The 26,097-nt window shown below is 56.0% G+C and overlaps 4 protein-coding genes across 4 annotated transcripts; 1 reads left to right on the forward strand and 3 right to left on the reverse strand.

Moving 5' to 3' along the window:
* Positions 1-831: 831 nt before the first annotated feature.
* On the reverse strand, positions 832-4,910 carry LOC117639785 (TBC1 domain family member 5). Its single transcript, XM_034375693.1, is given in 14 exon segments — positions 832-2,244; positions 2,326-2,478; positions 2,568-2,721; positions 2,806-2,903; positions 2,981-3,087; positions 3,198-3,334; positions 3,418-3,545; positions 3,621-3,738; positions 3,844-3,894; positions 3,973-4,061; positions 4,164-4,334; positions 4,433-4,703; positions 4,776-4,813; positions 4,816-4,910. Coding segments are annotated over 14 exon segments (1,905 nt in total). The 5' UTR covers positions 4,876-4,910; the 3' UTR covers positions 832-1,914.
* A 1,272-nt stretch (positions 4,911-6,182) lies between these two features.
* Positions 6,183-7,117, forward strand: LOC117639788 (cuticle protein 8-like). Its single transcript, XM_034375699.1, has 3 exons — positions 6,183-6,258; positions 6,417-6,542; positions 6,654-7,117. The coding sequence occupies exons 1-3, from the start codon at positions 6,241-6,243 to the stop codon at positions 6,870-6,872; spliced, it is 363 nt and encodes a 120-aa protein (XP_034231590.1). The 5' UTR covers positions 6,183-6,240; the 3' UTR covers positions 6,873-7,117.
* Positions 7,118-8,283: 1,166 nt separating this feature from the next.
* On the reverse strand, positions 8,284-22,906 carry LOC117639531 (alpha-tocopherol transfer protein). The gene is made up of 8 exons (XM_034375289.1): positions 22,652-22,906; positions 17,380-17,575; positions 16,808-16,902; positions 15,824-15,974; positions 15,296-15,489; positions 13,519-13,629; positions 9,170-9,314; positions 8,284-8,538 (listed from the first exon to the last, which is right to left on the reverse strand). The coding sequence occupies exons 2-8, from the start codon at positions 17,573-17,575 to the stop codon at positions 8,483-8,485; spliced, it is 948 nt and encodes a 315-aa protein (XP_034231180.1). The 5' UTR covers positions 22,652-22,906; the 3' UTR covers positions 8,284-8,482.
* Positions 22,907-24,871: 1,965 nt separating this feature from the next.
* LOC117639538 lies at positions 24,872-26,054 on the reverse strand. Its single transcript, XM_034375301.1, has 3 exons — positions 25,810-26,054; positions 25,318-25,672; positions 24,872-25,130 (listed from the first exon to the last, which is right to left on the reverse strand). Exons 1-3 carry the CDS (start codon positions 25,872-25,874, stop codon positions 24,930-24,932), a joined length of 621 nt encoding a protein of 206 aa, XP_034231192.1. The 5' UTR covers positions 25,875-26,054; the 3' UTR covers positions 24,872-24,929.
* Positions 26,055-26,097: the final 43 nt, after the last annotated feature.

Here is a 26,097-nt window from a genome sequence, read left to right on the forward strand (position 1 = left end):
GCGCTTCGCCTCGCCGCGATCCACCTCGTCCCGTCCCGTCGGCCGCGGGGAAGAGGACGTCTGCGTCGTCTGCTGGCGCCGCCCGCGGGAGGACTGGCGTCCGCGGCGTCTGGCGTCTAGCGGCGGCGCAGTGTGGAGGGGGTTGTGTGTGAGCCGGCGCGGCGACCTCATATCAGCAGACTGATTCCGAGAGTCGATTTCGCTGCTCTGTCTCTCCGCACACCTACACGCGACGCCCCACAGTGGGCCAAAAGACCGGTGGAGGCGGCCAAAACTCTAGACGCGTTTTGAGCTCCAGAGTCGCTGAATGGGACTCGAACCGAACGTGTGACCCCCACCAATGGATTCCTCGTTCGGAGAGCAATCCGCCCGGTTCAAGTCCTGTTTAGCGACTCTGGAGCTCAAAACGCGTCCGGAGTTTTGGCCGCCGCCACCGGTCTTCTGGCCCACTGTGCGCCCCATGAGTGCGAGAGAGAGACTCTCGGAATCAGTCTGCAGCGCTCGACGTCTCCGTCGTCCCCTATTGGACGAGGCACCGTCGACGCCTCCCGCACTGCTAGGCGTTTTGCCGCGCACGGTCTTGAGCCGGCTCTCGACTATAAGGCCTTGCCTAAAATTAGGAGGCCATGCCGAGCTCTGGGGGTGTACAGCATGTGCTACGTCACGATGCGTCTAGCGCTGCTGTGGGTATGATCCTCGCCTACCAGAACGGGACAGCAAAGAAGCGCCAATAACATTTCTTATGTTGCTTCGATCGAACCAACTTCTTCAAAGAATTTTGTACAAAGTAGCAGAGGACACGATTGTCAGATTAAATACTCAGAAGTTTTCATTTGAAGATTTATTACTAACCAGACCATATCACACGAATAGAAAAGCACTCTTTCCAATTAATAATAAATTCAACTTGAAACACAAATCTTTTATCTTCCTTAATGAATAAAGCAATACATTATACATTCTGATTGATGTGCATACCATCAACCATGAATTAAAAGGGACAATACTTGGTGGAACAGTCAGTCTTGACAGAAGTACAGATGACAATGAAAGTTTATGGCACAAGAGAGCAGGTTAAACCAATGACAAATTGCGTTGCAAGGATAGTACCCAAGGGAATGTTTCCATGTAAAAATATCACATTTTTTAAAAAACATGATTCTGGTTATCATTACAGTAGTTACAATAATATGCACTGGAAAGAGAAAAAGTACTGAGCTATGCAGAAAATAAGCTGAGATATGAAGAGTAAAAATGAGTCCATATAATCCTAGTACCAAATGTTTGAATTTGCTTCAATCAGCAGGGGTTGTTAAAAATAATAATAACAATAATAATAATGAGCATTTCACTTATTTCACAGAGAGTACAAAGGCTACTTTGTTAAAAATCCACAGAAATATCACATACGACAGCAACAAATTACATTAAACTTTTATAAGGAAAAAACGACACTCCTTACGTAACAAACAACTCCATTTATGAACAAATTTTCACATCTTAAAAATTACAATAACACAATAAAAAATAGGACAATGATTTCAGATGCCTTCTTAAACTAGCAAAATATACATTCAGAAATAAAAACAATTCTGAAAGTCACAGTCTTACCAGAGCTGACATGTCTATGAAATTATAATGTCACTCATTCTTCTGTCTGAAGACTAAGACAGCAAAGTAAAATATACACATAATAGTCTAAAGACAAATCAGAAATGCTTCCAAGGTCGACTAGGACAAGGTGCAAACGACAAAAAATTATAATGGATAGGTAAATTAAAGTTGCATACCATACTGAACCACAGATAAAAATCTTTTTGCCTATCACAAAAAATATTTTCTCTCCCCATAAACTATACATACAGTATTTAGTTTCTCTTTTCATCATCTTATTGCCACTGTGAAAAAACAATATTATATTTTAAGAGTGCCAAGCTTCTCAACTAGATCAGCACCCAACTCTCTGCAGAAATAAACATGACGTGAATCATCTCTCTGGGATGACTGTAAACTAAGGGGATTGATCAATGGAAAACATGTGGATGTTTCCTGCCTATTATGTATGTTGAGCTCCGTCAGTTCTTTACTTGCTTCTTTGTTTGTGTTCCTCCCAGAAGATTCAATTGGTATGTTACCAACTTCACCCATTGTTCCTGATCTGGGAAGAGGCTGAGCTTCCGAAGCTGTTTCAACTTCAATAGATCTTGATGAAGAGGGAATGGAGCGCCTCAACTGAACAGAAAGCTAAACACACAGGAACATAACATAACTACGTCATAAAAGAGTCATAAGCCATAAGCATAATTCATTCTTTCTGATCCTTACCCTTTTAATCCCGTCAAGGGCTGCCCTCCCAGCAGCGGGAGTATTTGACGGCAATGTACGCTCAAGAGTGGCATGATAACGTTCCAAATGGGCATGAACGAGAGTGATGAGATGATGGAGATGTTCAAGCTCTGCCTTAGCTACCATAGGGTCCTAAATTGGTTATGAATGAATAGGGTTTTACAAAACAGAACGCCCAAGAAAGTCATCTTTATTTACTATGAGTAATGGTCCTCACTTACATGAAGGGTAAATCCTTCAACCACACTATTCATGCTGTCAGGCTTGTCCAGGCGAGCTGCTGACTTTTCAGGTGGACTGTGCACACTGGTTGGATAGGGCCGGGACACTGGAGTAGCATCTTTCTTCTGTGACCACAAGCTTAGCCTTTTAAACCTGAAAAATTAGTTTTATATCAAAGACACTGGTGATTTAATTAAAAGAAGGGAAATACAAGGAGTAAGAAAATGTTAACCCAACCTTGAGATGGTGCTTGGTTGAGAAGTCATCTTCTTTTGAATGACAGAAGATTCCATTGGTTCTTTTTGGGCAGTCCCCTGCATTAGGGATGCATACTTCTGTTGACAAAGTAAAAGGGTATAATGAATTACCAATATGTTACCATTACTGCATCCAACATTGAATATTGAAATACCTTTGGCTTCAACATGTGCAGAGCGTTTTCCACTATGGTTTTAACATCAATACCCGATGGATACCTCATAAGTAACATTAAACACTCAGTATCATCTTCCACAAGTACTAGAAAAGAAAGTGGGTTCCTCTCAAATTAGATAACTAGTATCACAGTATTTGAAAATGGAAATACTCAATAATTCTATGAACAAAAGAGTTCAAAATTCCATACTAACATTGATCTCGAATAGCTATCAGCATTGAAACAACAATATAATTGACAAGATCATCTCCTTCAGCAAAAACAGCATCCCATAGGTACATGAGATCATCCAGGGGAAACTCTTGAGCGAACATTAGTCTCAACCATCGTCTGCATAATAATTGAAAGAACATTTTAAAAACACTGGTACTCTAAAGAAACTGTTAGAAATGGTGAACATAAACTGAACTCACATGCCAAATGTTTGAAATGGGATATCAAGAATTTTTAGGTGTTGATGAAGTTCCTTGTCAAAACAAGCCAAAAGTTCACCTTTAATGTGGTTAAGTCTCATTGCTAACTCTGTTTCGGCTCCGACATGCTGTGGAAATGGAGAAAGAAATTACAATTTGTGTCAAAGTGGTAACAAATGTAACACATGATACAGGAAACTTACACTTGCATGACCATTAGACTTCCCTAAACTTGAAGGAAAGTGACCAGTTGTTAAGGGAGTAACATTTTTCACCCTATAGCTCCCAGCAAGATGCGTCATCAATTGAGAAAACAGCCAGCTGGTTAAAAAAAATGATATCATGGAAAATGAGTAAACTTTAAAACCGAAAAAACTCAGACAACCCAAACCTTCAATATTCATAGTAGCACAATAATTAACTTACTATGCATCTTCTTCCAGCCAAGCAGGGTCCAGGATCTCAGCAGCTTTTTCACTACAGAGGGAATCAGAATTATGAGAGAGATTGTGGCAAAGATAAAAGGCACTGTAAGTACAAGAAAAATGTATATACCTGACAGCTGCTGATTCCCGAGCACGAACAAGAAACTGTTGATCACTGTGCATCACATACAGCAGCGGAGCTAAAACTTCATGCATACCCTACAAAGAGAAACAGCGTTATTTTGTGTTGTTGTCTTATGTAACTTTACAGAATATACTTTTGAAACTCTACATGAAATTGTAGGAAATTTTTTGACAAACCTGTCGATAACAAATCTCTGCATGCTCTCGAGCGTAACAAAATAATATATTAACCATTGTTAATTGAATACTCTCAGAGCGGAAGAAATCCATTTTGGGAAATGTGCGTACAACATCTTGTCGAATCAAAGCTCTCAGTTCTTTATCACAGAAATACTGGTGCCACACACTCTGAAAGAATGTAGAAATAGAAGAGGTTCAGCTTATAACATTGCCACACCGCAAAACTGAACACACTTTCAAACACAAGGGAGCATTGGTATACTCACAACACAACTCTGTGACAGAGGGTTATCAACATCAACATTAACATTGTCTCGATGTGGATTGACAGTCAATCGCTGATGAAGAAGTCTGTATGAATTTCTTTGTTGGCGAAGTATGGAGATCCAGAGAGACGGAGTTGTAGGAAGGGACCCAAGCAATAACTGCCAATATATACTTCTCAGCCTGGACCCTTGAAGGCGCATCGACACGGCATGCTTTTTCAACTCGGGGAGACCCTTATCCGCAAGAATGCACAGCTCAGACCACTCATCACTGGAAAGAAGTGACGAGTTGAGCAACCAAATCAAAAAAGATCATCTCAAGAACACATACCTATACACATACCTATACTTTCTGGTCACATTATTAACATCAGAATTTTTTGTTTCTCGGAATCCCCATTTCCCAACATAACTGACAAGGCATCTCCTTCTTCATCTGACATTCGTGCAGACTAAGGAACCTCTATGTAGATAGTAAAGCTGAAAAATTAGAATAATAAACAGCTTAACAAAATGATTTTCAACGTATATTATGTGAAAGATAGAGACTGTTCAATTGTGAATAAATATTATAGAAGTATTTGTTCTAAACGTCTGAGATTAAATAACGAACAGAGAAAGAAAATATAGGGTAACTGACAGAAGAAAGGTTATAAGAACGCCATGGATCTGGCAGGCAAACGAGTACGAATGTCCTGTACCTTTGGCAGTTGGTTTCATGAACACATCATAGAACGAACGGGGTATCAATAAATGTTGTCAGTCGTGTCAAACGCTTGGAGGCGGCCAAACCAAAACAAGGCTGTTGACGTCGCAGAATACATGTGACGGACATCAACATCATCCCCCTTGCCTATTGGCAGACTGGTGTCGCCACTGCGGATAGTCCTCGCGGTATTCGCACGCGGACGGCTGGAGGGAAGCGCAGGGAAGTACGCAGTGGCAGTGCGCAGGCCACTGTAAACTGCGACTTCTGGACGCGGGGCACATTTCTCCCTCAAAACACACGTGCAAATGGAATCACATCCGAGAGAAAATTCAATCTGAAAAATAAAGGAACACCAGGAGCCTTTCCAAACCTACAACTTAAATGTTTTTCCGGGGGAAATAGTGTGTACTTTGTTCACAGCTGGAATTCCCGTCTGCAGCGACAAGGAGGACAGGGACTTCAAAATAATATCAAGTGCAGTGCATCGCGTGCATTGCCGCCGGTTGCTGCTCCGGGGCTCCGGGGGCTTTGCCTGGCTTTGCCGCGGGCGGCAGCTCTCCAAGAGTCGGCTTCGTCGCTCTGTCTCTCTCGCACTCAGGGGGCGTTCCGCATGGGTGCGAGAGAGACAGAGGCATGGCCTGCTGCAGCCTGCTGCAGCCACCACTTACTCAGTTCACATGGCGGCTGCGTGATACGCTTTTCGCCATCGTCCTTCCGCCCTTCTTGCTTCTTGCCACACGCGGAATTCTCACTGGCGTGCGGCACGGCACGCGACCACTCAGCGGCTCTGTCTGTCTCTCTCGCTCTCACGGCCGTGGCGTGCGGGTGCGAGAGAGGCAGCGCGCGCCGGCCGGGCGCCCCGGTCCCATTCCGGTCGCGGCCCCGCGGCCCCTCCCATCGACAGCGTGGACTAGTTCATCCCAGAAGAACTTCTCGTCTCTCTCTGTTCATCCCGCGTGAGGCGCACGCCCGTGCAGGCCGTGCAGGCCGCGCGCGTGCTGGTATAAAAGCGGCGGCGCGTGCCGGCAACACTCACAGTCCGCCATCCACACCAAGTGCCAGCTAGTGCAGTGCCAGTCCCCCTCATCCCCAAGCAACAATGGCGCTCTCCTGCAAGGTGCGCCACCCGCCGCTATCGCCGAGCCGCGCCGAGCAGACTGATTCCCAAGAGTCGTCGCTCTGTCTCTCTCGCACTCGTGGGGCTTCCCGTGTCGGTGTGAGAGAGACAGACTGCATGAGGCACTAGACGCCGTCGTTGACGCACTCCCGTTGCAGATGATGCTCCTCGTGGCCTGCTGCGCGCTGCTGGCGGCCAGCGCCATGGCCGGGCCCCAGCTGGGGCTCGGCGGCTACCACCACGGCGGCACCTACTCCTACTCCAGCCTCCACGACGACCCCCACGTAAGTGCACTCATTCCGAGAGTCGTTTTCGTCGCTCTGTCTCGCTCGCACTCATGGAGCGTCCCGTAGAGGTGCGAGAGAGACAGAGCGACGAGACGTGTTGGGTTGCAGGGCCTGGTGCACGGCAAGTACTCGTACAAGTACGGCGTGCACGACCCCCACACCGGCGACGTGAAGAGCGCCTCCGAGTCCGGCCACGGCGGCGTGGTGAAGGGCGAGTACTCCCTGGTGCAGCCCGACGGCTCGACGCGCACCGTCCACTACACTGCCGACAAGCACAGCGGCTTCAACGCCGTCGTGCACAACACCAAGCCCCACCACCACTACTGAGCGCCCTGCCCTCGGCCCTGCCCGACCCACAGGACCGAAAAACGAAAACGGCGAGCCCCCGGCAGGAGTCGAACCCGAGCCTCTGCCGCGATGACCGAGTCGAGATGGACACTCACGAGGAAGAACGCACGCAGCGACGAAGTAGTCATTCTATGTAAACTTGCAACTTGTCCGAGAACTGGTTCTGTCTGTGATATTAAAACAACGTCAAATTTGCGAGGAGTGCAATAAATTTGTTGAAATCGTAAAAAGAGTCTTGACTTTTTATGACCGATCCAAGCGATCGTTGCTAAAGGTGACCTGCACTACACAGCACTGATGCCAAGTCCGAGATTAGGCAACGATTGCCCTGGAGGCGGCGGTGTCGCATGGGTTGCCATACTCGCCTACTTACAGTGTGCGCCGAACGCCCAGGTGGCCTTCCCTACCGTGCGGGCAACTGAGTGAGCCCAGCGATGCTTTTCCAGTGTGCTGTCAGCGGCTTTTCTTTTGTTCCTGATAGCGAGACTATTACTCAAACCCCCTCCCCGCAAAAAAAGATAAGAACACTGCGCGGTCATTTTCCTGCCATCGAGAGTGGGAGCGTTGGAATCTCTAAAACGCACAGGCTGATCTGAAGTTGTCCATGTTTAGCCGTGTGTGTAAGAAGATGCAAGTGACATAAAATGGAAAGGGAAAAGGGGGTTCCAACAGGATCCCCCAGAAATGAGAGTTGCTATCAATGTTCATTAGACACAAATATATACACATTTAATATCACACGCGTTAAGAATTACAATCAAATGCAGTATCCCTGTTACCCAACTAGTCAGAGTCTGAGATTATTATTGGTACGTGAGAACGAGGATCAAACAGAAAATAAATGTACATCTAGTTAACTGTTTTAAAAGGACAAAGCCATGCCCCTTTGATTTCTATCAAAATTTTAAAAAACAAAAACATTTAACGTTATATACTATAGAAACTACTAGTACTACTACGTGGTCCCGTTCTCCATTTTCTTTCAAATTAATATATCTGGAGAAAGATTTACACTACGAATATACATCAACTTAAGAGAATGCGAGTGGCGCGGGCTGCAGGTGGCTGAGCTGTCAAAACGACCTGTGGCCACAGCCACGCGCGGGCCTGCGAGCGCTCTGAGCAAACTTGATTTGGTATGGTGTGATTCACAGTGGCTGAATCGGTCTTGTCGTCGGCGGACGGACGTCGCACAGTGGGCCAGAAGACCGGTGGAGGCGGACAAAACTCTTGACGCGTTTTGAGCTCCAGAGTCGCTAAATGGGACTCGAACCGAACGTGTGACCCCACCAATGGATTGCTCTTCGAACGAGGAATCCATTGGTGGGGTCACAAGCTCGGCTCGAGGCCTGCTTAGCGACTCTGGAGCTCAAAACTCGTCTAGAATTTTGGCCGCCTGCACCGGTCTTCTGGCCCACTGTGCGTCGGACGGGTGATGTGGTCGCAGCAGACCCATCCCGAGCACTGCTTTTCGTCGCTGTCTCTCTCGCACCGTTACGGGGCGCCCCGTGAGTGCGAGAGAGACAGACCGACGGCAGAGAGCAATGCTCAAAATCAGTGCGCAGCGTCGGGAGGTGACGGCAGACTCCTCAATACTCGTCCAGCGACTCGTCCACGTCGATTTTATAGCCTAGATTCTTGAGCTCTGCAACAAAGAGACACAATCGTTACTATCGGGTGGGAACTAGGGAACCACGGAGCCGGGATGACGCTCATGCCCCCCCCCCCCAGATAAAAACAAACAAAACCAGCAGGGCTGGGGCAGCGCCGGGAGAGCAGGCAACCCAACGCACACCACCGCCCAGGCAGCCTGCTTCCGAGATTCGTTTTCATCGCTCAGTCTCTCTCGCACTCCCGCGGCGTCCCGTATAAGTGCGAGAGGGACAGAGCGACGAAGACGACTCTCGGAATCAGTCTGCAGTGCTGCCACCATAAGTCCCCCAGGATGAAATGAGCCGAGGGGGCAACCACTCCAGAAATCTTGTGTCCCCTTAGCGCTAGAAATCTCTGGGAAATTTGAAATCTTGCCCCCCCCCCCAAAGGCCAAAAACAAGCTAATTTTGGGCGGAATAACGGTTAAAATCTTGGGAAATCCGACGAAATCTTTAGCCTTAAGAAATCCTGTGTCCCCAAACATCCAAAGTGGTTGCCCCCTCGAAATGAGCGCACAGCTCTGGTACGCTCCGAGAAGGGCGTACGAACTGTCCGCTTCGCGAAAGGCAGGGCGCGTTGCTAGTTTTCCCAGTGGCCCAAGTCAAAGAGACGAGGAGACGCACCTCTCCTGAAGACGTTCTTGTTGCGCAGGGCCTCCAGCCAGGCGGTGTAGGACACCTCGTGGCGGGTGCCGCCGTACCGCTTGGGCAGGTGGTCCGGGTCGATGTGTTCGTGCAGCGAGCTCAGGTCGCTGCCGTGGAAGTACAACTGGAACCGAATTCGAATACAGTTTTAGCCGGCGGATCATTTTGCAGCGCCTCGTCGCAGTGGGAGCAGCGCGCGGGGGCAATCAAGCCTGCGGACTGACTCCGAGAGTCGTTTTCGTCGCCGTCTCTCTCGCACCCACACGGGACGCCCCATGAGTGCGAGAGAGACAGAGCGACGATGACGACTCTCGGAATCGGCCTGCAGCTGTCGTCAGGAGGAAGATGGGGCCTCTGCCATTTTGCCATTCCGTCATTCTGCGGTTCGGCTGTGTTCGGTGACGGGCCTCGACATGCGGGCGGTCTCTCTCGCACTCACGGGGCGCCCCGTGCAGGTGCGAGAGAGACAGACTGCTTCGCTGCTGCGCACTTGCGGCGCACAGTGGGCCAGAAGACCGGTGGAGGCGGCCAAAACTCTAGACGCGTTTTGAGCTCCAGAGTCGCTAAACGGGACTCGAACCGAACGTGTGACCCCACCAATGGATTCCTCGTTCGGAGAGCAATCCATTGGTGGGGTCACACGTTCGGTTCGAGGCCTGTTTAGCGACTCTGGAGCTCAAAACGCGTCTAGAGTTTTGGCCGCCTCCACCGGTCTTCTGGCCCACTGTGCGGCGCGTGCTGCACTCGGCGGGGCGGAGGGGCCGAAGGCACGCACGCAGCCAAGCCAAGCGGAGCGCGGCGCCGTCTGTCTCTCTCGCACCTAAACGGGGCGCGCCGTGAGCGCGAGAGAGACAGAGCAACAAAGTAGATCTCCATCTCGACGGCATCCTCGTCCTCCGCGGCCTCAATGCACCACCCTCGCTGGGACAGCCTCTTCATGCAAAAGTCCCGCCCAGGACATCCCGCGCTCTCGGGGCGGTCTAGCGGGCAGTGGAGGTGCGAGGGGGCAGAGCCAGGCACAGCGACACGCCCTGTTTGAGGCTACAAAGTTGCAGCACACTAGAAAGACAGAAGCAAGCCAGCCGATGGCTTGGAGGCCTGAAACGCCTGTGAGGTAGGCCACGGATTCACCCCGCAACACACCGCAGCGGAGACGGTGGCCTACCTCGCCCCCTGCAGTGTAGCGCCTGTGAGGTAGGCCACGGATCCGTCCCGCAACACACTGAAGTGGAGACGGTGGCCTACCTTGCCCCTGTGAGGCTGACAGGAGCGAGGTAGGCCACCGTCTCCACTCCGGTGTGTTGCGGGACGGATCCGTGGCCTACCTCACAGGCGCTACAGGCCACTTGCACCTGGGACGCCGTCGCTCCACTGTGAGCTTATCTTGTCATTTTGGTGTGGCGACTGCAGACTGATTCCGAGCGCCGTTTCCGTCGTTCTGTCTCTCTCGCTCTCACGGAGCGTCCCACACAGATGCGAGAGAGACAGAGCGACGAACACGACTCTCGGCATCAGTCGACTGATTGAGACGCATTACGCATTGGGTAGCGAGGCCTTGGCCTGCCTTTGGCCACCGCGTCCTCTTGCCAGTGCGCCAGGCTGGTCAGGCTACCGCGTGCCAGTGTGCCAGCCGCCCCGACACCTCCACGGAGGCAACCAACCAGGAGGTCGGGCCGCCGGCCGCCTGGGCACCAGCAGGGACCAGCCGTGTACATCCAGGAGAGCGGTTTGGCGCTCCGTCTCTCTCGAGCCCTGGAGGAGTGCTCCGCGAGTGCGACAGAGACAGAGCGGCGAAACGACTCTTCTGGATCGCCGGTCAGCACGCACCGGGCGAGTGGACGCCGCCAGGCGCCCAGTGGGCTAGAAGACCGGTGGAGGCGGCCAAAACCCTAGACGCGTTTTGAGCTCCAGAGTCGCTAAATGGGACTCGAACCGGACGTGTGACCCCACCAATGGATTGCTCTCCGAACGAGGAATCCATTGGTGGGGTCACACGCTCGGTTCGAGTCCCCTTTAGCGACTCTGGAGCTCAAAACGCGTCTAGAGTTTTGGCCGCCTCCACCGGTCTTCTGGCCCACTGTGCGCCGGCCCGCCTCTCCGGCCGCAGACCCGGCCACGCCGGCCACGCAGCCTGCTGCGGGTTCGTTCTGAACGGCGCCCTGTCTCTCTCGCACCCTTACGGGACGCCCTACGAGTGCGAGAGAGACAGAGCGACGAAAGCACTCGTCCGCAAGCCAGCTGCCGGCGGCTGGCAGGCTGGCAGGACGACGGCGGCGATGACAATGGCGCGTCGTTTCGTCACCTTGGCGTCGGCGTCGTCATCGGCCGCCACGTCGGGCACGTCCACGACGTCGGCGCAACGTGACGTGGCGTGGCGGCCGACGTGTCATTCGCCAATACGCCCAGGACGTCCACGACGTGCACGCCGTCGTCGTCGTCGTCCCAAGCACGAGGCGCTTCCGGCCTGCACGGCTGCAGCAGGGGCCGACGCCGGACAGCACCGTCTCTCTCGCACTCACGCGGCGAGCCGGCGTGCTGTTGGGGTGCGAGAGAGACAGAGCGACGCAGCGCTTCTGCTGTTCGGAAACATCATCATCATCATCGCTCAGCCCGATGCAGCCGAAGAAGGCTTTGGAGCAGAAGGTGCTGAGTAACGCAGTAGTAACGCCGCAGGTACCCCTTCCTTCTCTTCATCCCATAACGCACCGAGGCTGCGGTCGCCGAGGCAGTGGTACTCGTAAAGCTCCTCGCTGTAAATCTCTTCCCCCCTCCCTCTTCCCTCCGCGGTTGGCTGTTTTGGTTCGGCGTTGTTTTTATTCCGGCCGCGTCGCGACGTCACGACGGGACGCGTACCGCGCGTACCCTTCGACGGCGACCGCGAGGCCCGCGGTGGGGGCTCATCGGGGGGCGTCAAGTCACGTGACAAACACACACACAGAGAGAGAGAGAGAGAGAGAGAGAGAGAGAGAGAGAGAGAGAGAGAGAGAGAGAGAGAGAGAGAGAGAGAGAGAGAGAGAGAGAGAGAGAGAGAGGGGGGCGGCACAGGGACGCTAGGGGCGATTACCGCTCGTCCACCTGTCCAGCCAGCAAGGGGAGGTTGTTGCCGATAACGCCCCCCCCCCCCCGGCGCATCCACGTGGCCGTGTCACGGAGGAGGCCGTGATGGGCGTCGCGATGGCAGTGACGTGGCTTGCAGTGGCGTGCAGTGGCGTGCCACCGCGGTAACCTTGGCGGCGACAGAGCGGCCCGACGAGCCGACATTGACGGGCGGCATAAGCAACACCCACACACCGGGCACACCGGGAGAGGGATACGACGAGCACACCGCCGGGCGATTCGATGATGACTCAGTCACAACGCGGGCCGGCCGGATCGAATATTGAACATGAAACATTGAACATCGAACATCGAAAGCGAGTTTCCCGGGACGCTGCAGGCCGGTCGGACACCGCCACGCCGCCAGGTTGCCTGCCTGGTCATGTCGGGCGGCGCCGCCTACACGGCCAAACTTCATGTCATTTGGGAAGTAGACACTGCAAAGCACACGTGCTTTGCCATTTTCCGAAAACTTCAAGGGTTTTTTCTTTTCGAGACTCCGTTAGGAGATTAATTTCTGTGGTCGGCGTCCCCGCATGATGATTGCATTTTCACGGAAATGTCTGGCATAGCTCCGCACCGCGAAAATCGTGAGTTGTTGTTATTTTCCGACGACATTGTGGCAAATTTGCATGGCGGATGGTCGCCGCGGCCGTCTGGTCCGTCGCCAGACGGGGCGACGCGGCCCCACGGCCGAGAGTCGTTTTCGTCCCTCCGTCTCTCTCGCACCCATGCAGGACGCCTCCTCGAGTGCGAGAGGGACAGAGCGACGAAAACGACTCTCAGACTGCTGCCACTACGCTATTTGCCCTTATCATGTCGCCGTCTTTCCCACGCAGTTCGTAAGACAAGCGGCAGTCCCCTTTGCCTGTTCGCAATCAAATGTGTACCTTTCCGTGCGAGTTTTCGCGGCGTTGTTTTACGTGCCTCTGAATTTCTCACACGGCGCGGTAGCCTCGCTCGGCAGAGCAGGCAGCCAGCGCGAGCGGGACATCAGACCAGGAAGGAGTTTGGGCCGCTTTCAGAAAAAAACGCCGTAATTTAAACGAATTGTCCCACCAAAATGGCTTTCGGGCGCACAGACATCCATGGGAAAATGCAGTGCAAATTGAGCAAACATGCGCGAGAAAGTATTTACTTCCACGATATTGGTCCTTGTTTTGTTCCTCTATTGCCCACCGAGCGCTAGGAGGTCCCCTATTTTCACACCCTGTGATTGCTGTGTTTGTTACCTTGTCGAGTGCCGAGTCCGCCAGAATTGGACTGAAGAGGCCGTAGATGATGTCAAAGACCCACGACTCGTTGAGGATGTGAATTGCCTGAGTCTGCATGGGCGACGAGGTCTGCAACAAGTAACACGTCTCTGTCATCGTCGAGGTATAAAAAAAAATGCAAAACGATTATTTCGTGCGGCAGGCTGTTCGCGAGAGCGAATACAAAAGTATTTTTGGTTCCCAAGGACGCGTGATTTAAAAAATTTGAAGGATTGACGGGGTTTACTTCCGAAGATCGCGAAACGCTCACCGTGACGTCATTTGATTGTGACTTCTTCTAGTCCAAATGTCTACAGGAAGAACCCGTCCATGGGACGTCATTTTGACTTCCTTCAACTCATGCCTAGCGAGTGTTTGGTGCTTTTTGGGGACGATTTGTCCGAAAAGCGCGCGGAAGCACCCGGAACCCCACGCAATAAGCGTCTCAAGGTGATGCAGACGGGGCGGAACGGCAATGGCAATCTCTATGATTGCTGGTCCTGCTCGCGGGGCGCGCCCCGCCAAGCACCCCGCCACCTCGATCCTCGAGGTCACCTTACTTCTTACTTTCACGCCGGCCTGACCGTAGCGGCGTTGCGCGCTCGGTACTCACTCACGCTTCCTTCCCGCCGAGCGCGCCCGCAGTGCCAACTTAACAAACGGACCCCAAATCTAGACTGCGTGCACAACTCGTGAATGGTGACAAAATTGGCTAGTTAAATTTAGAGACCAGGTCGTAAGTCGTTCAATGCAGTGCGTTCCGGAAGCTCTCTGTACAACAGATCCAAATTTGAAAGTTTCGCTAGGTTGGCACTGGCCGGTTTGGCAGCCACCGGAACGGCCGGCGCCGCACGCCGCCGCTTCCGCCGTGCGGCCAGCGGCCGGCAGGCGGGCAGGCTGTGCGAACTGCGCGCTGTCTCCGTCGCACTCGGGGGCGTGCGGTGCGGGCGCGAGAGAGACAGAGCGGGGCGCTGTCCGGAGTGGGTCTGGAGGGGGCCCTACGTGGGGCTCGGCCGCCCAGCCGCCCAGCCCGCACGGCGAGCCGCTGAGCGCCGCGCGGCTCCACGGCGGTGCGGTCCAGCGCAAGGTCACTGCCAAGAGCGCTAGGCAGCACGGCTACGGCGGCGAGGCAGCGCTAGAGACCGCGCGCGCGTAGTTTCTTTGGCCGTAGCTGTAACCGCTTCCGGCGCCAGGCCAGCCAGTCGGCCAGTCCGCCGTGCATAAGGCAAGGCAAGCCAGTGAGTACTCCGGAATAATGATGAAAAATTTCCGCAGAGCGAGAGACAGAGTCAATGCCGTCGCGGAGCACCGCGGCGTCAGGATGGCTCGCCGGCCGGTTCGAGGCTCAAAACGGTCTTGCACGCCCCAAGTACCCTAAGGACTCCAAGTTCGCGAAGGACCCCAAGTACCGACCTCAAGTACCCCAAGTATCCTAAGGACCCCAAGTATCCAAAAGTACCCCAAGGACCCCAAGGCCCCCAAGTACCCTAAGGACCCCAAGTACCGTAAGGACCTCAAGTACCTTAAGTACCCTAAGGACCCCAAGTGCCGTAAGGACCTCAAGTACCTTAAGTACCCTAAGGACCCCAAGTGCCGTAAGGACCTCAAGTACCTTAAGTACCCTAAGGACCCCACATACCCTGAGGACCCCAAGTACCCCAAGGAAGGACCCCACGCACCCTAAGGACCCCAAGCATCCTAAGGAGCCCAAACACCCTAAGGACCCCAAGTCAAGTACCCCAACTACCCCTCGTACCTCGAGCAGCTGGATGACCTTGGCGGCGATGGTGGGCGACACCTGCCAGGCGTGCTGCAGCCCGATGCCCTGCAGGTCGAAGATGACGACGCCGCCCTTGATCTGCGCGTTGGGCTCCATGATGCCCAGCTCCAGCACGATGAGCGTGGCCCGGAACAGGTCGTCGATGGGCACCTTGCTGGGGTCCCAGTTACCTGCAGGGGGAGAAATAGTTAGTAGGAAATTCATCTCTCTGGGACAGGCACATTGTGGGTTGCCTGGCAGTCGGGCTGAGGCGGTCCACAGAGGGCCAGAAGACCGGTGGCGGCGGCCAAAACTATAGACGCGTTTTGAGCTCCAGAGTCACTAAACAGGCCTCGAACCGAACGTGTGACCCCACCAATGGATTCCTCGTTCTGAGAGCAATCCATTGGTGGGGCCACACGTTTGGTTCGAGTCCCATTTAGCGACTCTGGAGCTCAAAACGCGTCTAGAGTTTTGGCCGCCGCCACCGGTCTTCTGGCCCACTGTGCGGTCCGCGAGGCTCACCGATTCTGTACAGCAGGATGCGGCGTCCGTGCTGGTCGAGGTAGGGCAGCACGGTCATGACGTCCGACTCGCCGATCAGCGAGAAGCCCTCGGGGTCCACGTTCTTCTGGTACGAAGGGTTCTGCTCCTTGAAGCGCATGTACCTCTTGAGCTGCAAGAGGAGACGGGCAGTGTGAACGACATCCTGAAAGTGGGTTCAGTCCGCCTTCCGGCGAGCCTTCCGGGAGGAAACCAGCGTGCCCTGTCGTGACATTGGACTTGGCCGCTCGCCGCGAGTTTTCCGGGTTGTTTCGAGAGTCTCGGTGAACGAAGACGAGACACTGGTCGTGATTGCCTCCAAGTTTCTTCTATTTGTGCACCAATGGCGGTCCGGGGCTCCGGGGCTCCGGGGCTCCGACTCCGGGCCGTTGCCTCGGCCGGAAGGCTGCCCGCGTCAGCGGCCGGCCGGGCCGCGGCTTGCACTTGCATGCAGATTAGTCACACGCAAGCAGGCTCGTTCCGAGAGCCTCGCTCTGTCTCGCTCGCACTCACGCGGCGCCCCGTAGAGGTGCGAGAGAGACAGAGCGACGGAATCAGTCTAGGCATGCCGCGAGTCGCGCAGTCCAAAAGGAGGAACGTTTAACTCCCGTCTCTTTCGCCCCGGAGTCATAAGTGTGCGGTAAGGACGGCGGCCCGAGTCGCTCTGTCTCTCTCGCACCGCTGCGGGACGCCCCACGCGTGCGAGAGAGACAGAGCGACGAAAGCACTGTTCTGCTGCTTCCGAGGCGCGCGCCGTGTCGCGCGACTCACCAGGTAACCAGGGCAGCCTTGACTTAGGCCTCTCTACCCCCACCGGCACGCGGCACGCCTACTTTCCTGCGCGCGCTGACGCCGCACGGGGTGCCAGCCGCCTCAGGCCTCCACAAAAAAGAAGGAAAATGGAAATGGATGGCGACGGTCGGTGGGATTCGAACCCGCGACCTGCGGCCTGTGGTTTGCACTCACCAGTCGGTGCGACCGCTCCACGTTGAACGAGCGCGCGCGCAGGAAGCGCAGCAGGAACGAGTCGTCCATCCGGTAGGGCGTCACCTCGCCGCGCTCTGGAAGCGATGCCCAAAGTCAGAGAGAGAACACGTGACAAAGTGCACACAAAAATTACCAGAGGCGGATCCAGAGGGGGAGGGGAAGGACAATGGACTTCCCCATTGGCCCCGAGATGGCCGCCTGAAAGGTGGGCGAAAGGCCACACTCGGCCCTGTGGGTAGGCAAAAGGTGCACAGTGGGCCAGAAGACTGGTGGAGGCGGACAAAACTCTAGACGCGTTTTGAGCGCCTGGGTCGCTAAATGGGACTCGAACCGAACGTGTGACCCCACCAATGGATTGCTCTCTGAACGAGGAATCCATTGATGGGGTCACATGTTCGATTCAAGTCCTGTTTAGCGACTGTGGAGCCGACAACGCGTCCATAGTTTTGGCCCCCTCCACCAGTCTTCTGGCCCACTGTGAGGTGCCACCTTGCCCCTCCCTCGGGCCGGCCCTGGATCCGCCCCTGAAAGTGACAAAAACTGAATCTCACCGTAGATGGTGTCCTTGAGCTCCTGCAGGGTGCGGGTCTTGGCCTCCTCCGTCTCGCCCAGCACCTTCCTGGCGTAGTCCTTGAGCTTCTCGTCGGGCTCGTCCAGGCGCAGCCCCACCTTGTCGTCCAGGACGTCGGGCAGCGCGGGGCGCAGCGCCTCCGTCCGGGGCAGCTCCGGGCTGGCCGCGGCCGGCATCTGGTGCAAGGTCAAGTTCTAGTTAGGGGTGCCAACTCACAATCGCGGCCGGCATCTCGTTCAAGTTAGGGGTTCCAACTCGCAGCCTTGGGTCGACATCTCGTTCAAGTTCAGGGTAAGGGTTCCAACTCGCAGATGCAGCCGCGGCCGGCATCTCGATCAAGTTCAAGTTCAAGTTAGCGTTTCCAGCTGGCAGCCTTGGGTCGGCATCACCAGCGGCACCCAAAACCGAAGTCAGCCGAGCGGGCACGTGTAGCGACCGGTTTGGACCGCCGACGCCGCGCTGCCTTCGTCACTCGGCGCCTGGCCGCGTGGCGAGGCGAGGCGAGGCGAGGCGCGCTTCCAACTTGACCTTTTTTTGCCCGCCAGTTTTCCGCAGAATAAGACACTTGAATAAAATTGAGTTTGATGAAGAACCCACTGCGGTTGACGTTCGCAGGGAGTTGAATGTTACTCTCATTGCAAACTGCAATCGAAACACATTATCGGGTCCTATTGCAAATGACACGGCACAAGCAATTTTCCTGGATTTCTTTTGTCGTTTTAAATTTTTTGTCTGCTGTAAACGCCGAGGACGACGTTAACGTTCACACGGCGCTCGGCCAGCCCTTGGGAGCCTTTGGTGGCTTGGGTGCCTTTGGTGCTTGGGCCACGAGGAGAACCCCTGGAAACAAGGAGCCACGCCCGTGCGGACTCGACACCGGGAGACTACGACTTGATTGCGGCGCCCGACGACGAGCAGACGGCAACCTAACCTCACCTAACCTGACCCAGCCCGCGCCGGCCGCCCGCGCCTTCCTCCGGCACAGCTTACTCGCCCGCGACTGTCTGTCTGGCCGCGTTCAATCATTGTGACGTCACGCACGACGCCAGGTCGGCGCCAAGTCACATTCACGGCACGGGATGCATGCGCCTCTTTAGATGCTCCGTTTACAAACCAGAATCGCGTCAGCGCGTCGGCTCGTGAAATCGGGGCCGCAGCAAAGGCGCAGGGTCGGCAAAGTAGCAGGGTGATTTTGGAACTGCCGCGAGGCAGCAAAGTGGCAGGGTTGTGACCGGCAAAGCAGCAGGGTCGCCGGCCGGCAAAATGTGCTTTGGAATCCATGTCCGTGCTTTTGGAAAGATTTGACCGACTGACCCCCAATGTGTTTATCCTCAAGAGGACGACGTCCCCCCGAGAGACGCAGTGACAATGACCGGTATTGTCACACTGGAGGAGTCGCACAGTGGGCCAGAAGACCGGTGGAGGCGGCCAAAACTCTACACGCGTTTTGAGCTCCAGGGTCGCTAAATGGGACTCGAACCGAGCGTGTGACCCCACCAATGGATTCCTCGTTCGGAGAGCAATCCATTAGTGGGGTCATACGTTCGGTTCGAGTCCTCTTTAGCGACTCTGGAGCTCAAAACGCGTCGAGGGTTTTGGCCGCCTGTGAGTCGCCAGGACTTTTTGCTCTCCTTTGTTTCGTTGTCCGCGGCCTCAGGTTGTGTTCGCAGGGTCGTTGACTGCCAAACGCCACATGTCGTCATCCGACGACGCGCGACCAACAGGGGTTGCCGAAGTAACGAAACTAAAAGAGCAAGAATGTGTGTTTCGGGTTGGGCCGTCCTCGTGCCTCCGTGCAAGTTTCTCGTGTTTCTTAGTTTTTGTTTCTGCTAGTTTCTTTTCCTGCTCGCGGCTTGTACGTACGGCCGGCGAGTTTAATTGACTAGTCCGGTCACCCACACTGGGCGGACGCCTCTGCCCCCCTCTCCTGCCGCGCGGGACGGGGAGGGGGGGGGAGTCACGTGAGCACCATTATACCTGGCAGACGGGCACCGCGGCACCGCGGCACGGCCAATCGAACAGTCTTGTTGTTGGCAAAAAGAATTTAGGCATGCGGCCGTCGCTCCTCTGGACGTGTGCGCGTGCACGGAGTGCGAGGAGACGCCCATTTTTTCGTGTGTGTCCGTGCGTGTCTCTGTCTCTCTCTCTTCTCTCTCTCTCTCTCTCTCTCTCTCTCTCTCTCTCTCTCTCTCTCTCTCTCTCTCTCTCTCTCTCTCTCTCTCTGTGTGTGTGTGTGTGTGTGTGTGTGTGTGTGTGAAAGGGGAGGGGGGCGCTTGCATGCCTTCGCGAATATGTGTGTGTGTGCGTGTGCATGCATGCAGCATGTGCGAGCGCCCGTCTTTCTGGTGAGTTGAATGCACTTGCATGATGCCACCGCGCTTGGGAAACGCGTGCGTGATCCGTGCTGCAGCAGGATGCAACGGGACACGGCCAAGATAATGCACTCTCCCCTTTCCGGAGCAGTGGGACGCAGCCCGGAGGTCTGGGACGTCGAAAGGTCTTCCCCGGGGTTTGGATCGGGGTCGGTTAGCTCGGGTCGGTTTGGGTTGTGTTGGGCGAGGGGTGAATCACTAGTGTACTCATGTGTACTCAGTGTACTCACAAGTTTACAAAGGGTGAAATTCACTAGTTTTTCGACCGATTTAGCGTTGAGTGCCTTTAAAAACGCTACATGAAAGCCTTAAAACGTTTTTAAACGTGAAATTTATGAGTAAAGCAAGGTGTACTCTCGCGTACTCATGAACTCGTGTACACTAGGACGCTGAGTGATTCACCCCTCGGTGTTGGGTCAGTTTCAGTCAGGGTAGGTTGCGTTGGGTCGGGATCCGTCAGGCTAGGTTAAAAATGGCCTCGAGAATTCGTCATGTTAGGTCAGGTAAGGTCATCCAGGCGTGCCTCTTCTAAGCTTCACGCGCGTCGCACAGTGGGCCAGAAGACCGGTGGAGGCGGCCAAAATCCTAGACGCGTTTTGAGCTCCAGAGTCGCTAAATGGGGCCCGAACCGAACGCGTGACCAATGGATTGCTCTCCGAACGAGGAGGGCATCCTTCGCCGCCGCTATTGTGCGGTTCCGCGCACTGCACCCAAGCAGATAGACGGCGCTTATCTTATTTGTATGTATTTCGAGCGATAGATAATCCATGCAGTGCAGCTGCGTCGCGGAGCGGCGCGGCATGGCGGTGTGGCCTCCCGATCGGGTCACATCAATCACGGACGCGAAAAGGCCGAGAGAAGCGGAGTCCAGTCGGGGGGCGTTCGTTAATGACGTCACGCCGACTGCGTCCGAATCGGGGCCCGGCTCACTTCTCACACAGTGGACCAGAAGACCGGTGAGGGCGGCCAAAATCCCAGTTTTGAGCTCCAGAGTCGCTCAATGGGACTCGAACCGAACGTGTGACCCCACCAATGGATTGCTCTGCGAACGAGGAATCCATTGGTGGGGTCACACGTTCGGTTCGAGTCCTGCTTAGCGACTCTGGAGCTCAAAACGCGTTAGGAGTTTGTAGCCGCCTGCGCCGGTCTTCTGGCAAAAACCCACTGTGCGTTGGGCTCTGCGACGGCGTTTGCAACGTTATCGCTGGACGCCCCCTTTGGGGCACGCCGGCGCGCCGGCCGCGTCGCCTCGGAACGCCTCGCCGCCAAGGCCGCGCAGTATGCAACACTACGTGCACTACAGTGCACTACAGTGCAGCAGCCCCTGACCCTTACCCGCCTGCCTTCCGCCTGCGTCTCCTTCTGTCTCTCTCCGCTCCAAGGCGAGCGCTCTTTCTCCGTCTCCCTCCTTCCGTACAGTGCGGGCGCCAGCTGGCGGATTCCTCCGGGCGTCGTTTTGGCCGCTCTGCCTCTCTCTCTCTCTCTCTCTCTCTCTCTCTCTCTCTCTCTCTCTCTCTCTCTCTCTCTCTCTCTCTCTCGCACCCGCAGGCCTGCATGGCACGCCCCAAGAGTGCGAGAGAGACAGAGCGGCGGAAACTCTCGGAATCAGGTCTGCGCCGCGGCAGTCAGGACAGTCAGGACGGGCTTGACCGGCAAACCGGCCATTACGGGATGCATTACCATGTCCATCGGTGCATCGAAAGTGAGCACGTGACATGGCTGGCGGCCTGTCACGCCTCGGTCACGTCGACGTCAAAACAAGAAAAAAGGCGGATGTCTCGAGAATACGTTATCTCACAAAATAACATGCACGTTCGTTGTCTAGCTGTTCATCAAGGTCCATCGCTCGCCTATTACGACGCCGGCAACGAGGCCTAGCGAGCCAAGTCCCCTCGTCCCATCAGCGCAGTCATCTGTCACCGGAAAAAACGTGAAACGCAGCGACGGCCGGCACTGCAGCGGACAGCGCGCATTGGCCGACGCGGCGGCGACATGCATATCCCACAGAAAAAGGGGGGGGCATTACTGCGCTGAGGTTGCCTACACTGGCAGGGGCCAAAGAAAGGCGTGTCGTCAGCCTCGCTGGGTCCTGCCATTGTGCTGCCCCCGCAACACGGTGGCCTAGAGGGCCTAGAGTGGCCCGCGGGGTCCGGCGGCAGGACTGGGGCAACAGGCAACAACGGCAACTTGGCTTTGTCAGCGAGGCTTCCACACTGTTAAAATTATTTGTTGTCACTTTCTGACCAGGACCACATTTACACTGCACTGTCTCCAGGCAAATGAGCGCGAGATGGAGAGTCCTTGCGGGATGGGTCTAGCCACGCTGGGGACTGATTCCGACAGTCGTTTTCGTCGCTCTGTCTCTCTCGAACCTATACGGGACGCGCCGTGAGTGCGAGAGGGTCAGAGCGACGAAAACGGCTCTCGGAATCAGTCTGCTGGAGAGCATGGCGAGGCAAGGCTGGCGTGATCACGACGCTTATCACGCACCCGCCCAAAACAAGAGAACGTTTTTCGCGAGAACGCGGGCAAAGCGGTGCGACACCAACAGAACAAAGATGGCGGACTCCGAGCCGGCGCTTCGTCGCTCTGTCTCTCGCGCGCATGCGAGCGAGACAGACAGGGACCTCCCTCTCGGAATAAACCCGCCGACCGTTGGAGGATCCCTCTGGCGTTCGAGTGTCGGTCAGTCAATCCTGTCGGGTTCTCTTCGCGCGAGTCTCATTGTTGTCGCCGCTTTCGTCCGTGCTCCGTACACTGCATCGTAGCACACACTAGTCCGGCCGTGGCGTCTCCGCGCGCCGACTTGGCCGGCCGGCCAGGGCTCTGCACTGCAACCGAGTGCAACGCCTTGGCACACACACACATACACACACTCACCCTGCGGTGCTGGTCGCGACGATGCTGTAAGAATCCGGTCCTTGCCGCGCTCTAGGCTGCGCTGCTACGCTGGGCTGAGCTGGGCTGTGCTGGGTGCGTCCGACCACGACCACCACAATAGCGGGGCTTCCTCTTCGCGCCGAGTGCCGCGCCGCTCGCGCCGCTCTATCGGCGCGTCCTGTCGGTCCTGTCACGCTCGCTTCCTCCGCTTCACTCCGCGACGCTGCTCGGCTCGCAACTCGCAGTGCTCTGGCCGTCGGTCGGGCCGGGCGCGCTGAGTCTCTCTCGGAGCGACGCGACGCCGAAGAGCGCGACGCCGCCAAACACGAGCACGCGGCGACGCCCCCCTCCCCCGTTTTCCAGCGGCCGCGGCCCACTGGGCCCCACGCGATCCGCCGCCCGCGCTGATAAGATAATGGGCGCGGAGTATTGCCGTCCGCCGGACAGTCGGACACCGGCAGCGCTCTGTCTCTTTCGCACTCCCACTCGACGTCCCGCGAGTGCGAGAGAGACAGAGCGACGAGGCGCTGCTCGCGATGCGGATGATGAGTCAACCGGAGGGAAACAAAGCGACCGCGCCGCCGGCGACGCGGCGACGCTACCCCGCGCGCGCGGGACACCCGACGCCAGCCTTGCGGAGGGACTCTCGCGCGCGGGGTATTGCCGACGTACCGTACTTGGCGTCCGCCCGGCTCGCGCGCGGTCCGCGTACTGCTGTAGTGCCGCACTGCCGGCCCAGCGCCCAGCCCGAGTCGCTGCCGAGGGCGGTCGCACTCCGGGCGCGGCCGGTGCAGTTATAGTGCACCGCACAGTGGGCCAGAAGACGGACAAAACTCTAGACGCGTTTTGAGCTCCAGAGTCGCCAAACAGGACTCGAACCGAACGTGTGACCCCACCGATGGATTGCTCTCCGATCGAGGAATCCATTGGTGGGGTCACACCTTCGGTTCGAGTCCTGTTTGGCGACTCTGCTGCTGAAAACGCGTCTAGAGTTTTGTCCACCTCCACCGGTCTTCTGGCCCACTGTGCACCGGGATGGGGCCGCGCCAAGTGCTGCTGGTACGGTACTTCCGCGCCTGGTGCGGGAGAGAGCCTGAACTAACAAGGCGGCCGTGGGCTGGGTTTCGATCAGAACGCGTGCATTCGCGGCTCGCCGTAGAGCGCCCGGCTCAAAGTCCCACGACGCATTGGCGTCGAAAGGGTTGCCTACCCAGCCTGTCTGGAGACTGATTACGAGAGTTGTTTTCGTCGTTCCCTTGGGAACTCATGGGACGTCCCTCTAAGTGCGAGAGAGCTAGCGACGAAAACGACTCTCGGAATCAGTCCACTGGACAGACTGGACAGCATCATGCCAGAGAACCGAGAGCGTTTGCAATAATGGAGTCGGGTAAGGGTCGGCACGGCAACACTGATGCCGTGTGCCGTGGGAAGCTATGTCTATTTTTGCGCCTGCTCAGCGGAATTGGTTCCCCTACGGGAGCGCCTGCGATCTGCGGCATGCAGGCCCGTTGCGCGCGAGTGTGTCGCGTGGTTGCCTACCCTGCCTTTCGCAGGCGTCTGGCGGCATGCAGGCCCGTTGCGCGCGAGTGTGTCGCGTGGTTGCCTACCTGCCTTTCGCAGGCGTCTGGCGGCATGCAGGCCCGTTGCGCGCGAGTGTGTCGCGTGGTTGCCTACCCTGCCTTTCGCAGGCGTCTGGCGGCATGCAGGCCCGTTGCGCGCGAGTGTGTCGCGTGGTTGCCTACCCTGCCTTTCGCAGGCGTCTGGCGGCATGCAGGCCCGTTGCGCGCGAGTGTGTTAGGGTTGCCTACCCTGCCTTTCGCAGGCGCCTGGCGGCATGCAGGCCCGTTGCGCGCGAGTGTGTTAGGGTTGCCTACCCTGCCTTTCGCAGGCGCCTGGCGGCATGCAGGCCCGTTGCGCGCGAGTGTGTCGCGTGGTTGCCTACCCTGCCTTTCGCAGGCGTCTGGCGGACTGCCACCGCCGCCGCCCGCTCCGACAGCGCTTCGATTCCCTCTGACGAACGAGGCTGGCCGCCCAGCCAGCCACCAAGGGCGGAACCCTTATCACTGAGACGTGACCAGCGCGCCGAAATGTCGCACGTTGCACGCCATCGAGCGCGAGAGCGACAAGGACATACATACATTTATTTGATTGGTTTTCTCGCAACCAGCGTGATGACGGCACGGTCTCGTTTTCAGAAGAAAGTTTTGACCAAAAAAAAAATTAAAAACAGTTTACAGAAGCTTTAATCGTTGTCAACAAAGTCAAATGGTCTACACTATCATTCCGCCCTGATGTAGTCGATCTCCAGGCTGGAGGCGCCGGACTGCTTGGTGGGCAGGTACACGCCGCCGGCCACCTGCAGCCCCACGCTGGTGATGTTGGTGACGTCCAGCGGGATGTCCTTGACCTGCTGGCCGCGGTAGTAGGGCAGGAAGTCCTTCAGGGGCAGCGACACCAGCACGAACTTGTCCGGCTGCACCTGGAAACGCACACACGGGGGGTAAAATCGGCCGCTATTTTGTTGGTGACAACAGTGAGGCGATCACGGCTCCCGCGTTATGTAAGGCATGGCATGGAAGAAGAGATAGTGAGGCGGCCTACAGGGAGGGGGGGGGGGGGGGGGGCAAGGAAAGGCCCTAGAGTGCGTCTCGTGCTTCCCTCCCTACCTGGAAGGTCTGCTCGTAGGTGGGGTTGGGCTCGTCGTCGAGGCCGCGGTGCCGCAGCACCACCTTGTACTGGAAGTTCTTGCCCTGCGCGCGGCAGTACAGGACGATGGCGCTGCGGTTGGTCAGGTTGAGTTGCGTGAAGGTGCGCACGCCGGCGAAGCCCGCGCCGTTGGGCTGCGGGTTGAGCAGCGTGAAGAAGACGGCCCGCTGGAACTCCTGGGTCTGCTGCAGCACCAGGGCCGCCTTGGACATGCCCACCTTGCGCACCGTGTCCGACTGCTCCACCCAGTCGTCCACCCTGGCCAGAGGGCTGGTGAAGTCGGCAATCTTGACGAAAGAAGAGCTCTCGGCAGCACTGCATAGAAGTCAAAATCAATAAAGCTGAGATCAGTTAGCTCCACATAACCTTACCACGTACACAAGCACGGCGACCAAAGTTACTCGGCGCCGGGTTCGAAACGAGTGAAATTTCACGGTCGAAACCGTCGTTACCTCATGGTGAGCAGGGCAGAGGAGCACAGCGCGAAAGCAGCCAAAACGCGGCGACCGCTTATCATTGTGAGTCAATGTTTGGCCGATTCTTCCGGGGCGTGCTCGCAGACAAGGCCAGAGAGGTGCTGCGACTGCGGGTGGGGAGGCCTAGTGTCAAGCAATGACTGTGCATCGCGGCACCGAACCCCGGCACGACCGCCGTCCCTTTCAACTTTCTGCTTCAGCTGTGAAAATGTAAACAGGGCCCACTCCACTCCCTTCCCTGTCCCTTCCTCCCCTCGCCCTTCC

The sequence above is a fragment of the Thrips palmi genome, unplaced genomic scaffold (assembly GCF_012932325.1).
Source record: "Thrips palmi isolate BJ-2018 unplaced genomic scaffold, TpBJ-2018v1 HiC_scaffold_11, whole genome shotgun sequence".
Taxonomy (NCBI): domain Eukaryota; kingdom Metazoa; phylum Arthropoda; class Insecta; order Thysanoptera; family Thripidae; genus Thrips; species Thrips palmi.

What these genes read in the sequence shown, in the direction of transcription:
- LOC117639788 (XM_034375699.1), top strand. An exon ending in GCCTCCACGACGACCCCCAC is followed by an intron (nt 6,543 to 6,653) that starts GTAAGTGCACTC and finishes GTTGGGTTGCAG; the next exon opens with GGCCTGGTGCACGGCAAGTA.
- LOC117639531 (XM_034375289.1), bottom strand. Translation starts at nt 17,575, where the DNA reads ATGCCGGCCGCGGCCAGCCCGGAGCTGCCCCGGACGGAGGCGCTGCGC. An exon ending in GCTCAAGGACACCATCTACG is followed by an intron (nt 16,903 to 17,379) that starts GTGAGATTCAGT and finishes CATCGCTTCCAG; the next exon opens with AGCGCGGCGAGGTGACGCCC. An exon ending in CGGACTCGGCACTCGACAAG is followed by an intron (nt 9,315 to 13,518) that starts GTAACAAACACA and finishes ATTCGGTTCCAG; the next exon opens with TTGTACTTCCACGGCAGCGA.
- LOC117639538 (XM_034375301.1), bottom strand. Translation starts at nt 25,874, where the DNA reads ATGATAAGCGGTCGCCGCGTTTTGGCTGCTTTCGCGCTGTGCTCCTCT. An exon ending in TCTGCCCTGCTCACCATGAG is followed by an intron (nt 25,673 to 25,809) that starts GTAACGACGGTT and finishes ACTTCTATGCAG; the next exon opens with TGCTGCCGAGAGCTCTTCTT. An exon ending in CCTACGAGCAGACCTTCCAG is followed by an intron (nt 25,131 to 25,317) that starts GTAGGGAGGGAA and finishes GTGCGTTTCCAG; the next exon opens with GTGCAGCCGGACAAGTTCGT.